The sequence below is a fragment of the Crinia signifera genome, chromosome 11, assembly GCF_055691185.1.
Source record: "Crinia signifera chromosome 11, ASM5569118v1, whole genome shotgun sequence".
Lineage (NCBI taxonomy): Eukaryota > Metazoa > Chordata > Amphibia > Anura > Myobatrachidae > Crinia > Crinia signifera.
In genome coordinates this window covers 4,038,291-4,052,458 of record NC_139227.1, presented here as the reverse complement: position 1 = coordinate 4,052,458, position 14,168 = coordinate 4,038,291, and the positions used below count along the sequence as shown (strand labels likewise).

Sequence of the window (14,168 nt, the reverse complement as noted above, 5' to 3'; positions counted from 1 at the left end):
ATAGAATATTGTGCAAAGGTTCATTCATTTCAGTAATTCAACCTAAAAGGTGAAACTAATGGAGCAGTCCTCATTCAGTGGGGGTCTGGTGGTCATATCGGCAGCCGCCAGAAGGCGGTGCGCGTACCCTTCCGATGGAGGTCCCCGCTTATCTAGTAACACCAGCGGGGTCCCAACTTTTTTTTTTTTTTTTTTCTCCAATACCCCTTAATTAGGCTTTTCATTTTCAATTACCCCTCCTCTTAATCTGAAATATCCATAGTACTGTGGCCCTCCAGCTGTTGTGAAACTACACATCCCAGCATGCTTTGCCATAGTTTTAGCATTCCTTAATGGAAAAACTCTGGCATATGTATGATGGGACTTGGAGGGCCACAGTTTGGACATGCCTGTACTACGGAGTAGTGTGCGGTCAGGAATCTGGTCCCTCTGTGTTTGGTAGCTGGCTGTGTGCTGTCTCCGGGTTACCGCTAACACAATGGGAAACATATTTTTCTTCCACCATTACTAATATTTTTTTAGTACCTCCTAAAAAGTCTGCAGTGTACCCCCAGAAGTATCTGTACCCCAGGTATTAAACTCTGTGGGAGTGCTGCCAAATATTGTTTTTTTTTATCAAAAACATTTCTGTTGATACTTAAGTCTAAAGGCCCCCATACATTGGTCCGATTTAACGGGTCAATTAGTCGAAATTGGACCAAATCGTCCCTCCCTGACATGCCGTCGGGTCCGTTGCGCGGTCCCGTACGCATCGGACCCGACCAGGCTGTCCGACCACCCGTTCCTCCTGGCGGTGAAGCAGGGACGCATGCATCCATCACAACGGATCGCGTGCGTCCCTGCCGCCGGGAAGGTCCCGGGGGCTCGCAGGCTGTCGGGTGTCCGTACACTGCTGCGAGACGTCACAGGCAGTGTATGGGCACCTTTTAGACTTCTTCCAGGAATGCCTCAGGAAATGTTGGTATTCTTGGATTTCCTAGTAAGATATTACATAGACTGTATTTGCTTCTTGCTGAACTATATTAAGATTCTAGATTATGCTGTATTGTTTTTGGATCAATGGTTAGGCATTACAACTTTTTAGTTTGATTTTTCTTTTAAAATGTGTGTTCTCCTCCTTCTTCCCTAGATGAGAACGCAGAATATTTTGAAGCGTTACAGAAGCTAATAGAAACGATGTATGAGACCTACGCCAGCCCAGTCTCGCTCATTGCACACAGCATGGGCAATCTGTATACACTTTATTTTCTCAACCAACAGACCCAGGATTGGAAAAACAAATATATTCACTCCTTTGTGGCTATAGGAGCGCCTTGGGGCGGAGTGGCTAAAACTCTGCGTGTCCTTGCTTCAGGTCCGTACCATATGAAATGAGACCTCAGGAACTTTGTGGCTTATCTTTATAATAGGGTGGGAAGGCTGAAGGGTACACATCAGTACGAGTAGCCGTATCCCATTCTAAACATACTACAGACTGACATCTAGTTAGTTATTGGTTTCTGAATACTTTGTTCTAGCCCTGCCCAGTTTATATTCCCTACTCGTGTGTAGACAAATTAAAGAATGAATTTGAAGTTATGCAGACAAAAATAATGGATAAACTTGCAATAAAAACCTACAATAAAAAGGTGATGACCACATAAGCAGGAGCAGCTGCATTTATAGCGCTAGACCTGAGCAGCAGCATTTATAGCGCTAGACCTGAGCAGGAGCATTTTTAGCGCTAGACGGGAGCAGCAGCTGCTGCTGCATTTTTAGCGCTAGACGGGAGCAGCAGCTGCTGCATTTATAGCGCTAGACGGGAGCAGCAGCTGCTTCATTTATAGCGCTAGACGGGAGCAGCAGCTAAGGGCTACATTTTCTAAAGCTTCTAAAAATTAAATAAACTGTTGCCCATAACAACCAATCAGAGGCTGGATATCACATGTCAATTGCATCCCAGAAAATGATAGACAAAATTTGATTGGTTGCTATTGGCAACATCACCAATTTTTTGAAGCTTTACTAAAATGTACCCATAAGAACGTGATGCACCTAAAAATGGAAATAAAAAAGTTACACTAGTTATGTCTTTGCTCAATCTAAATTATTTTAGGTATAAAATGTAACCATGGATTATTGTCACTGTAATGTAGAACACCGTATATCTTAGATTTTCTCCCTTTTTTTTTTTTTTTTTTTTGTGTTTGAACTTTTAGGGGACAATAATCGAATTCCGGTGATCAGTTCCTTGCGTATCCGTGACCAGCAGCGCTCGGCTGTCTCCACCAGTTGGCTACTTCCATATAGTAACACCTGGTCCCCTGACAAAGTGCTTGTAAGTACACCCAATACAAACTACACCCTACAGGATTACCAGAAGTTTTACTATGACATTGGTTTCCCGGAAGGTTGGTTCATGAGAAAAGAAACACAAGGACTTATATCCTCTCTTACGCCTCCTGGGGTTCCGGTACATTGCCTTTATGGAACTGGAGTGGACACTCCCGATTCATTCCAGTATGATTCTTTCCCAGACAAGGATCCAAACATTATATATGGACCTGGAGATGGAACAGTGAATATAGAAAGTGCCTTACAGTGCCGTAAATGGCTACACGGTCAGAAGCAAGCAGTGTCTTTAGTAGAACTTCCAGGGAATGAGCACATTGCAATGTTGTCAAATGTCAGCACTATATCCTACATTAAAAAAGTCATTTTAGGTGTGTAGCCTGCGTCTCTGGAGGTGTGTGGAAGTCCGCCTTTTGTGCACTGTGGTAATTGTAGTCAATCAATAAATGTAAATGTTTTTCTGCATTACGGCAAGCACAACAAACGTCCCTGAAAGTTCATTTATATACAGTATCTACATTCTGACTTGCCCTCATCTTTTGACTTGTAGGTTGTGTTGTAGCTGTTTTGTGTGCAGGTGTGCACGTGCACTTGCTTTGCTAGGAGAGTTTATTTCTTTTCTTTTTTTTTCACTGCTCATTTTTTGGGATATTGTATTTCTCTGGCCGTATTTGTATTGTTAACATTGTCAGCCCAAAACATTTCCTTCTAAAAGCTTTTGAGATTTTTTTTTAGTCCAATCTACACAATACAACTTTTTGGTTTTAAAATTTATCAAAGGAAGATTATATATATATATATATATAGCAAAGTCATGTGAAGTACTTTTGGTGCCAACAGAAAAGTATTTACTGTATATGTACAAATGCTCAAATTTCAACCCAACCGGAAGAACGGTTTTACATTTGTGCATTGTGACTTTGTTGTGAATCACTAGCACCAGAATTCAGTTCCACAGTGTTCTAGAGATGGTCTACCACTTGGCGGTTTACATCTGTTTGTGTCTGATACATGAATGGTTTACAAAGGCCGGTGTTTACATAAATAGCATTTCTAGATGTCAGATATTTTGCACACTGTACCTCATTTCAGTTTTAGAAGAAATCTAAGATTAGCATTTATTATAAAAAAGACTTGAATAGAGTTCTCACAAGTAATGGTCACCTTTGCACAGTTTTCATTTATTTTTTTGTGTGTGCTATCAACTTTTTTCCCTGTTATATGGAGGCTACAATCTGCCATACAGCATCGAAATAAAAAAAGTGGTAACCTTATTTTATAATGTATCTTATTTCTGCTCCTAATGAATTTAGGTTGGAAAAAGTAATGTAAGAAATCGGGTCATATCTCAAGCTGAAACTGCCAAATTTCTATAAATGTTCCAGATTTTCCTACTGTCTTGTGTATCTAAATCTATTTTGTCAGGAATCTGTTTTTAATTAAGAAATGTTTTGCCTCTTGTGCCTCAACATTGTAATAAATATGTTAAACTTCATTGCACTTTGTTTTATTGTAAGTTAGCCTTTCCTTTATTAACATCATTGGTCTAAACTGATAAGCTTCCGAGAAGTCGGGTAAAATGGGGCCAATCTAATGTGTTTGACATCGTATGTGATGTCCATTGTATCAGATCTGCAGCATATCAGCTCCTGGGTAGTTCAAGGGGCATTGCATACAACTTCTCCAAGGCGATATATAAACTATCATTTAAATAAATAAGTTGTACGACCTCTGGAATAGTTTTGGAAGATGAGATGGGCATGCACTGCATGGAATTAATCTGAAAAAATGTATATTTGTTCAAACTTTAGCACATCTAGGTACAGTGTATGTAGGGGTATGAAAAACAGGGAGTGGGGGTTCACAAACCGTGTGTGTGGGTTGCGATTGGTGCCCATCCTGCACTACATGTGGTTATTTTAATAACTAGTTCTTACGTTGCCCACATGGTCCATTTTGGGCTTACAATGCGCGCTCCCATGCACATCACATTGCTGCACGTAGTCTTTGGACTAGATTGCATCTAGTTCAAACCGTATGCGATGTGCTGAAGCAATGGGTGTTAAACTAAATGCGATCCAGTCCAAAATGCACAGTGCGCATTGCAGCTTGAGTTTAAACATCTGTATCAGAATAAAACATGACATTTGAGAGGTACTCAATGGTTCCCCAATATTTGTAATTTATTAAACTGTGTCCATGTGCACAACTGTCCTCATCTGCCAGTATAATAAGCCTGAGTCTTCTGCAGCTGGATTTCTAGACTTATGCTGTCATTCTGCCTAAAGTCTTCCCCCCCCCCCCCCCCCCCCCCCCCCCCCCCCCCCCCCCCCCTGTATTGGGTCCCTTCCCTTTAAATTTTCTTCACTTTATTTTACTTCTTTGGTGTGATTTTATTTTTCTATTTTCGCAGTATTCAATGAAAATATTCTCCGTGCATGGCGAGCGTTTTTTTGCACTCGCCGTGTTTTTGCGGAGATTCTCCATGTTTGGAGATTCTCCGCCACGGCACTTTAGATAGTATTCAATGTGACTGATACTCGCCGCCCCTCGCGGCGAGTATCAGCCAATCCGGCGTATGAGGTGACGCCGCAGGGAGATGGAAGTCTCCCTGCCTGCCCCAGAACGTATGTGGGGGGGAGGTGGGCTCCCCGGGAGCCAGGCAGCACAGGCTGCCCCCCCAGGAGAGCCAACAGGGGGCCGGGTATTCACTGCACCCGATCGTGCATATGTAATGATCGGGTGCAGTGAATATCTAATGAGCGGCTCTCGGCCCCCTGCTGGCTGCTCTGTGTAAAAAAAAAAATATATAATTTTTTTTTGTTTATTAAATATATATTCATGTGCTATAAGCACATGAATAAAAATAGCATGCCCCTAAACAGATTAAAATTCCTGATTTTTTTACACCAAAATTAAAACAACAAACCTTTTATTGTAAAAGTTCATATTCCACTTCTCCATGAAAAGATGGAGAATTGCTACACGGAGAGACACGGCGAAAATCACTTAGAAAGACGGCGAGAAGTGCACGTTGAATAGGGTTGCTCGCTTTTTGAGAGCAAAAGTCTCCGTCTAACGCGAGAAAAGCACGAACTCGCCATAAAACACTGAGACTTTTTCTCATTGAATACTGCCCATAGTCACTGCAGCTGGAGGCAGCCTCTTGTGCTGCAACTTATGGTAGCCTAGGCCAGTGGTTCTCAACCTCTGTCCTCAAGGACCCCCAACAGTGCACGTTTTCTAGGCCTCCACACAGAATCACAGGTGAAGTAATCAGCTACACCTGTGATCTTTAAAAATGTGTCAGTGAATAACGAGTGCAGCTGCCAGGAAAAACGTGCGCTGTTGGGGGTCCTTGAGGGAAGTGGTACCTTTTTATAGGTACGTCCTGTGTATCTTATTTGAAGATTACCTTTCTGAGCTCATTCCTGTTATCCTGAATATGTAAGGCATCCAGGATGGACAAGTTGTATGTAAGGGCCGTAGACACAGGGTTGTCTCCTTTCACATGTACAGAAATCCTGCATTGATGCGCATTCACATGCAAAAGATCAGGATATAGCTGTATGTGTACAGTAAACAGTCTCAGGTGGAAGAATATGTTCAATGGTTGCTGTGGTTTTTTTTTTTTTTTTTTTTATTATTTATATCAAGCGTCTAACCAATCGCTGGGTAGCTACAACTGCCAAGTGTACATTGGTGTAGAGTGATTTAAGGCCTTTTGGGTAATTGTAAAAGTATTTTATATTAAACATGGTAACCAATGGAGGGACTGACACCAGTTTTACAGACTGTGAACATTGCAACCGTATTCCGAATGGGTTGTAAATAGTGAGTCTGTAAAGCAAGGAAGGGGTCAACCTCGAAAACATACTGTAACACTAGGGGAACTGGATGCCTTTTCCTGGGGTAGAAGGTAGCAAGCAGCAGCTGAGAAAACATACAAGTCAAGTCTTTGGGGTGCAACTGGCTGCAACCAGTTTTATTCAGCAGAAAATAAAAATAAACAACAAAAGAAAATACCTTGCCTGTCCGGCACGAACTAAACACATGATATACCTAACTATCTCTACACAAAACGCCACGTTTTCCGGTCACTACTGGATAGCTTCAGAAAGCTTGTTCCTCTCACAGAGATTCTGCAGCCTCCCCAGGCAGCCTCCCCACACTGATCAGTCCAGCAGCTCTACATGGGCCTTGCACAGCTGCAAGCGCAGATTAGCCCTCTGAGGCCAAACACCTGAGCTGGGCCTTTACTCAGCTTTAACAAAAAAGAAACATTCTCATGGAAGTTTTTCCTGTTTCTAAAAGGTGTAAGATGAGAACCTGGGACAAATATACCTGCCCTCAAACACTTTTCCAGTGTTCTTGTCACAATACTATAAAATTTGGAGGAATATGTCTTGTGCAAAGAGAGTGGAAGTGACCCAGAGAAAATACCAACTATTCTGGAATTTTTACAAAAAGGGCTTGAAAAGCAGCGGTCCTTAAGCTCACTAAAAGTACAGATATCGGTCTTAGGAGCCACGTTGGTTCGAAACATAGCGGAAATCAGAGATATACGCAGGTTTGTGCAGGCGGCCAAGAAGATAAGGCCCAGATTGTAGCATCCATTGGCACCATGAGACCTAAACTTAGTATTAAATGCACTCACAGAGAAACAGTTTGAGCCATTACAGGACCTTCTGTTCACTCAATAAAATAACACTCAGTGCACAAAGGGAGGACAATTGTCCTATTAAAACTCAATGTACAGATTTACATATATATCTATTTTTCCCCTCACATGTTTATTGCATTAATATTGCCTTTCCTTTACTGTAAGTCTTATGCAAGGTAATGTTAGAGCCCTTAGGAATTCTAGCTCCATCTAGCAACTGAAAAAGGAATATACCACCACTTACAGACTTTCACAGTCTAAAAAACTAACATTTTCAGCCATATACAGAGTTTCTGATCTAATAACTTACGATGATCTCGGATTTGGCTCCTCTAATCGGTGTATACTGTAGTCATGAATATAGAATATTCTGTAAGGTTTGTGAGGGGTGCAATGTAGCTTGAAGTTTTACCACTCATTGCTGTGGTAGGACTATAAATAAAATACAGCAGGTAATGTCTACATATATATTTTAACAGTTTTGTGTCCTCTGCTTTTCTCAATCTAAACCAAATCTCTTGGGAAATGTAACTATTTTGGATTTCAGTATCCTCTGTATACAAATCTGCCTATCCTGCCCAGATTGTCACCATCTGTATTGGTCTGTGTCACTGAATGACTTTCCACAGTTTCATCTTAGATGTTATATCGCCTCCTAAAACTGAAAATTTTGAATGAATAAATCTAGTGACTAATTGTAGTTGATACAGAACCAACGTAATTTGTTTATCACTGTTGAACACAACATTTAATCCTACACACACGCACACACACACACACACACACAAAAGCTTGCTGTCTGTCATCCTGGACTCTGAATGTGGGTAACAAAAGAGAGTACTTTGTCTTAAAACATGATACATGCGTCTAAAAAAAATATCCAAAATGGCCATACCTTACACAAAGACATAACATCTAATCTATCGTCTCATCTTCTGCATGGATTATTGCAATAATCACCTCACCCCAGGTTATCACTGGCCCGGAGAAGCCTTTACCCCTCAGGGTTTTGGCTTCAACAGCCACGCCGTCAAATTCCAAGTCGAGGGCTGCGGCTGACAAACTTGGCCTTGTATCAGAAGATCTGGTGCCTGAGGAAGTCTCCAGGGCCTGTTTATTGCTAGATGAAGCAGCTTGAGAAACCATGCTCTCCTCTGCCAATACGGTAAAACCACTATCACCATCATGTTCTCTCTTTGAATTTTCCTCGAAAACCTCGGAATTATGGGAAAAGGTGGAAAAGCGGAAGCCAGTAGTACCTTTTACTACTACCTTTTGCTTTATCATTTCTTCCAGGCTTGATAATAACACTTCTTTGTCTTCCACATCTTCGGGTATTGGGGATTATGTGAAGATGTTTCTTTAATTCTATTTTGTACCCTGTTCTCACTATATAAGACCCATCTGTCCGTAGTGGCTCTCTCCCTGGCGCTCTTGAATTGTAGCAACCTAGCCCCCACTGCCTGGGGTCTGGAGTCATTGTGCGTTCTGGGAAGAGGAGAGTCCACCCCCTCTTCCTTTTTGGGCACAAAAAATCAACCTTGATGACCAATTGCTTCTTCTGTAACCCCAGCCAGGCAGATAAATTCTAGCATCCCTGAAATCCTGGGGCTGATACTTAAAAGATCTACTGGTTGGAATTTTCTTACTTGCCTGCTTTATCCTGGGGCAACCAGACCGATTTACTACCCCCCCCCCCCCCCCAAGATCCTAGTAATGATCTCATCCAATGGGGCACCAAACAAATAGTCGCCCTTAAAAGGTTAATACAGCAGCTTATTTTTAGATTGAATGTTCGCTGCCCATGGCTTCAGCCAGATAGCTCTTCTAACCAAAGCCGTTGTAGCGGTGGCCCTTGCCACCAATCTTACAGAGTCCATTGATGCTTCACATAAGAACTCAAATCACCAGTTGAATGTTTTGCACGCTTTTGAGGAAATCGGACCTTCTAATCCCATCAAGCATATCCGCCTACAGCTGCTGACACCACACACATATTTAAGCAGGTCTACTAACCAAGACATCTGGGCCATTGGCATTTGCGGAGGTACTTTGCATAATTCACAAACACTCCTGTCAGGCAGTGCCTTTTCACACAGTAAACACTTGGCCGTGTGTAACTTTTTATACTTTGCCTTTAAATCTCCTTTGTCCTTGGTGGTATCAGACCTGCATAAAAAGCATACTGGAATATAAGACCTCGCAGGAATACAAAGATTCCATCTCTTAGGTAGACCAGCTCAATACTGCACTAGATTATTTGAGCTTTAAACCGCTTTCATCACCCTATCCTCGGGAAGGGTCAGTTCCCCTCTCTCTTCTGCTTTTCTTTCCTTTTTCTTATTCTGTACTCTTATTTACAATTCATACAACCCAGTCTGATTATACTATTGCGATTACCCACAACGCACCTTTTTCTTTTTCCTCATCTTATTATATTGGAACGGTTTTACAGACTTATGAGAAACCTATTAACAGCGACTATATTGCTACTTTTTGTAGATAACTTTACATCTCGCTGGGTCGAGATAAGTTGGCTATTCGTATATTTCACTGAGTGAATTTTCACTTGTGTCTGCCACAATAAGAATGTCGTCCAGATATGGCCAAACTAACATTCCTTCACGCCTTAAATTTGCGATGACTACCAGCACTTTGGTAAATGTCCTTGGTGACATAGCCAGGCCGGACGGTAGGGCTGTGAACTGATAACTGACCCCCCTGAGGCAAAAATGTAGAAATCTTTGGTGACCTGGAAAGATTGGAACGTGCAGATATGCATCTATTGATGTCATATACACGTTTTGCTTTAGATCCGGCAGGATCGCTCTTATCGACTCCATCTTGAAGGTGTTTACTTGAACGAACCGATTTAATAGTCTTAAATCCAGGATTGTCCTGGATCCCCCCAATGCTTTTTGTACCACAAAAAACCTGGAGTACCATCCCCTGCCTGTTTGTAACAGTGGTACCTTTACTACTACCGATTATACAAAAAAAAAAAAAAAAAAGCATACTGCTTACCATCCAACTCTGATTATGACAAACAGGGCATAACAGTTCCTGTGGTGGCTTACCCCCACTTTTTAGTGGTCTCCTCCATAATGTTGGTGGATACAGATGCTGCCTCACTTTATATTAAAATTAGTTTTAAGTCAATCCTCAGTGTAACCTAACCACATATGTTGGTGGTGTAGGGAAGCTTGTTCTCACTTACCCAGTGAGACCACGTGCCCTGGTAGCACTGGCTCCTGCTGCCCAGCATCTCCGCTTCCCAACTCCTACACAGAACCAAAATACATTGGTGGTATAGGGAAACTTGATCACTCACTCAGCGACACGCACCGGGACTCACTGCTTCCGGCTGCGCCAGCGTCTCTGATTCCAGCAGCTTTTACTCCCGAGCCACTCGTGTCACTGAGATGCGCCACGCCCACTGAGGGGGTCCATCCGGTTTCTCTGATGGATTAACCCTGACCAGGCGTGCGCGCGGCTATGGGGATTCACACTGCCCGCCTGAGGACGCGGCCACTTGCAGCCGCCCAGCACCTGGGACAGCATGCGGCAAAAGAGGCTATTCACTGCCTCAGAAGGCCGGCTGGCATCATCTCCTCCCCTGCCGGAGCGCATCAAACGACGGCTGGGGTACGACCAGTCTGCCCAGGATAAGCCATATCCAATGCCCTGCTTCACCATGCACTACCTGTTAGGGAAAGGAAAAAAGACACAGGGGCCAAGGAGGAGGCGGAGCCTTATATAGGGGTCGGTGTCTGTTTTCCTTTCCAAGTACTACCCACAAAAGGGGAGAAAACCCACAGTTGATGGCTGCCATGGGGAGGTAGAGGAAAGTTAGATAACCCTTTATGGTAAACATGCATAGAGTACCAATGTGGTAAGGGATGGATTACACATTTTAGGAAACATAGAATGTGATGGCAGATAAGAACCATTTGGCCAATGCACCTGCCCATTGAGCTCTTGTTTCAGTGCATGTCCTCGTGTTCTGACTTCTCTTCATTTGAATCATGCTTTATCTCATGATAAAATTCCTGGTTAAAACTTTTAAATATATTCCCCCTTTCCCGGCTCTGTTACAAACTAAACCTAGAGATTTTTTTTATTATTCTTTTAGGGTAAATTTTGTGATGTAGTCCATGTATAATTAATTGCCCTTCGTAGTCCATGTATAATTAATTGCCCTTCTTTGTACAGTCTCTAATGTATTTATATTCTGGAGGCATGGCCTCTAAAACTGGACACCGTAATCTCAATGAGGTCAAACTAATGACCTACTGTATACAGTGGCATTTATTACATCATTCTACTGCTAAATCATCAAACAGGCCTTCCTCAGAGCTTACGACAGACCATTACCCTTTAGTGCTGCTGCTGCCCTGGGTTGCTAGTACTACTTGATGTGTTGGAATTGGCTAAATACATCATTTGTTTTTTGTATTTCCATTTTTAGAAATGGTGCACTCTCAACCTGTTCAAATTAACAGATTCACTTAACACAGAACATCTATCAGGCGAATCAATAAAATTACCGTCTTTTTCATACCTAAGGAAGATGGATATGTACCAACTGGATAACTTTATATGCCAGTGTATACAGATTAATCTAAGATATTGGGGTTTTCTTTACACCAATTATTATACCAAATTGAATCAGAATCTGAAACTATCATAAGTTAACACTGGTATGAAAACATGGTGACTGGTTTGCACTACTATACACAACTATTCAATGCACCCCCCTTTTTTTAATCCATGCTGAAGCTTTTGTTTCAAAAATTTTATTTGAATAATATTACTTTGGTTCAAAATATTCACATTGTTACATTATTAAAAGTTGTAGAGCAACAAGTATTTTATGTCTCCTACTGTTATAAAATGCATTAATTTAAAAACATTCTACATTTTGATTGTCAGATGGTCAGATTACATGTTCTTAACAGTCACACTACTTGTAGTCAGCTGGACCTGGTTACATTTATATGGATCTATGCCCTCGTCAGGACAATGGATGATTCCAACATTGACCATTACATTATTTAAAAAACAAACAAACACATAGATGGGCTAATATTCCTTAAACTAAATTAAAAAGGACCACTTAACCTAAAACGACAGTCGCCTTACATTAAGGACCAATGAAAAACACTAAAATATATACAGACTCTCTCAACTTGATGGTTTATTTTATTTCCTCTAGTGTTTCAGAGGAATTTTTGGTACTTATGTATTATCTGGACTCCCATGTTAAATGCACCCCATTTTTTCATACCCCTACTATCCAACTACGCATGGAGTTGATTTTATATAGTGTGGCGAGCGCAGCGAGCCACCGTGCCCGAAGCGTGGCGAGCCCCGCGAGGGGACACAGTCTCATAAGAAAACCGGGAGCCCAGATATTACATAAGTACCGAATTTTTTTATTAAACTACGTCTAAAACACTCAGATGTAAAAGGAAGTTAATTGGGGGAAAAAAAAAAGAATTCCGATGCTTGTATTTAAAAAAACAAAACAAAAAAACACATCAGTCTGCAAAAATGGAGAACTATGTGTACACCAGTGGTGACTGCAGGGCAGACCACACATTGCATGGGGGGGGGGCATATAACTTCGCTTACATTTCCTCTGAAAGCACCTAGACTACTAGCCAATGGGAGAGTCTGAGGTGGGCTATTACAGAAGTGAAGCCAAATACTGCATCTGCAGTGGCAGCTTGAAAATGCCCAGCACTAAAGATTCCCTGGGTCAGGCAACCAGCAAACTATTACATGCAATTACTTGTCAAACTGTTGCAAGAAAAAAAAAATTACCCATTTTTTTACGCCGTTTGGCATCGCGCTGCAGCCCAAGCATTTGATACTCGATCGGTTTGCGAAAATGCACAGCAGCGGTCAGTATTAATGTGTTACTCAGCCCACGCAATGCGTGCTCTGTGCTGCGGCCCACAGGTAGCGCCACCACTGGTCTACACTATTTATAAAGCTTCTGAATGAGATGGAAAATAAAAACTAAATAAAACCACACCCAACACACTCTGAACCTAGTAGCATAGATCTTTATCATTTGTAAAAAGGTTTTTTTTTTTTAAGCTACTCGTGTATGAAAGCAAAATCCCCCAACACCTATTTATGGGATTATCTTAAACATTTCAGGACCTAAAATATTTAGGATAAAGCAGAGGTTGCTTCGGATTCCTATACACAGTTCGTTTCCTTAGGACCCAAGAAAGCTCTGCTGGAAAATGGCTCATTATAGAAAAACAGCTTACACTTCACCGCACAGCAAATACAACGTGAACCCGCTATGTATCTGTATACATCTGTATTTGTGTTTCTAATATGCAGCTGCTTATTTTAAGGCTAGTGATCCTTAGAAAACTCTGAAGTGTCCCAGTTAGGGATAATAATGTACAGCAGGTCTATAAAAGTCAAAGTAAAAATTTCAAACACCGCTACCCCCTTCCATGAACAGAAGAGGGACTGAAGACTACCAACCAGCAACTTGTTACGTTCATCATTTACAGTATGGAGTAAAAGTTCATTTCCTCAAGGAGACTTAAGAAAGGCAACATAGCTGGAAGCACAGTAAGTCAGAGGCAAGAATCATGGTGCAATGGTATGAACGACGGGCTTCTATACTATTGCCATAGAACGTAGTACATCTGACTCCATTCACTTATGGCATTCTCTCCGTACCCGCTCAGCTCCATGTGACATGTCACGTCCTATGATCTCATTCACTGTAATAAGAGATAAAAGAAAAAAAAATAGAATTAGTAATAAACAAGTTTTTCATTTAACAACATCCATTGGCAACAATGTCGTCATTTTAAATCAAACTAAGTAAAATCATTGTATAAACCAAATGATCAATGCAGGAAAAGCTATTAACCCCCTTCAGTGGTGGGATTTTCTGGGGCAGGAGTACCTAAACAGGACAGATTTTTCCTGTCCCATAAAAACCGGCCACTGATAGGGTAGATGAGTCAGAGCGCTCCCCTCCCCTCCTGTGAGGCCCCCCCCCCCCCCAGCCCCTCTCTCCAGCGGTCTTCAGCGGAGCTCCCCTGCCGCTGCCGATCATAGCAGGCTCAGGGATGTTCGGGGTGGCTCGGGAGGACTCGGGCGCCCGAGTGATCCCAAGTCGTGCCGAACAACCCCG

The 14,168-nt window shown here is 42.0% G+C and overlaps 2 protein-coding genes across 2 annotated transcripts in view; one reads left to right on the top strand and one right to left on the bottom strand.

The window, feature by feature from the left end:
• The window catches only part of PLA2G15 (phospholipase A2 group XV), a 29,357-nt gene extending 25,531 nt beyond the window's left edge, over positions 1–3,826 (top strand). The window contains exons 5-6 of the mRNA XM_083165090.1: positions 1,130–1,354; positions 2,199–3,826. Of these exons, the coding sequence (XP_083021216.1) occupies positions 1,130–1,354; positions 2,199–2,710 (737 nt within the window). The 3' untranslated portion in view covers positions 2,711–3,826. The remainder of the gene's footprint in view (positions 1–1,129; positions 1,355–2,198) is intronic.
• Positions 3,827–11,792: 7,966 nt separating this feature from the next.
• The window catches only part of NFATC3 (nuclear factor of activated T cells 3), an 85,068-nt gene continuing 82,692 nt past the window's right edge, over positions 11,793–14,168 (bottom strand). The window contains exon 10 of the mRNA XM_083164573.1: positions 11,793–13,749. Coding sequence (XP_083020699.1) covers positions 13,682–13,749 — 68 coding nt within the window. The 3' untranslated portion in view covers positions 11,793–13,681. The remainder of the gene's footprint in view (positions 13,750–14,168) is intronic.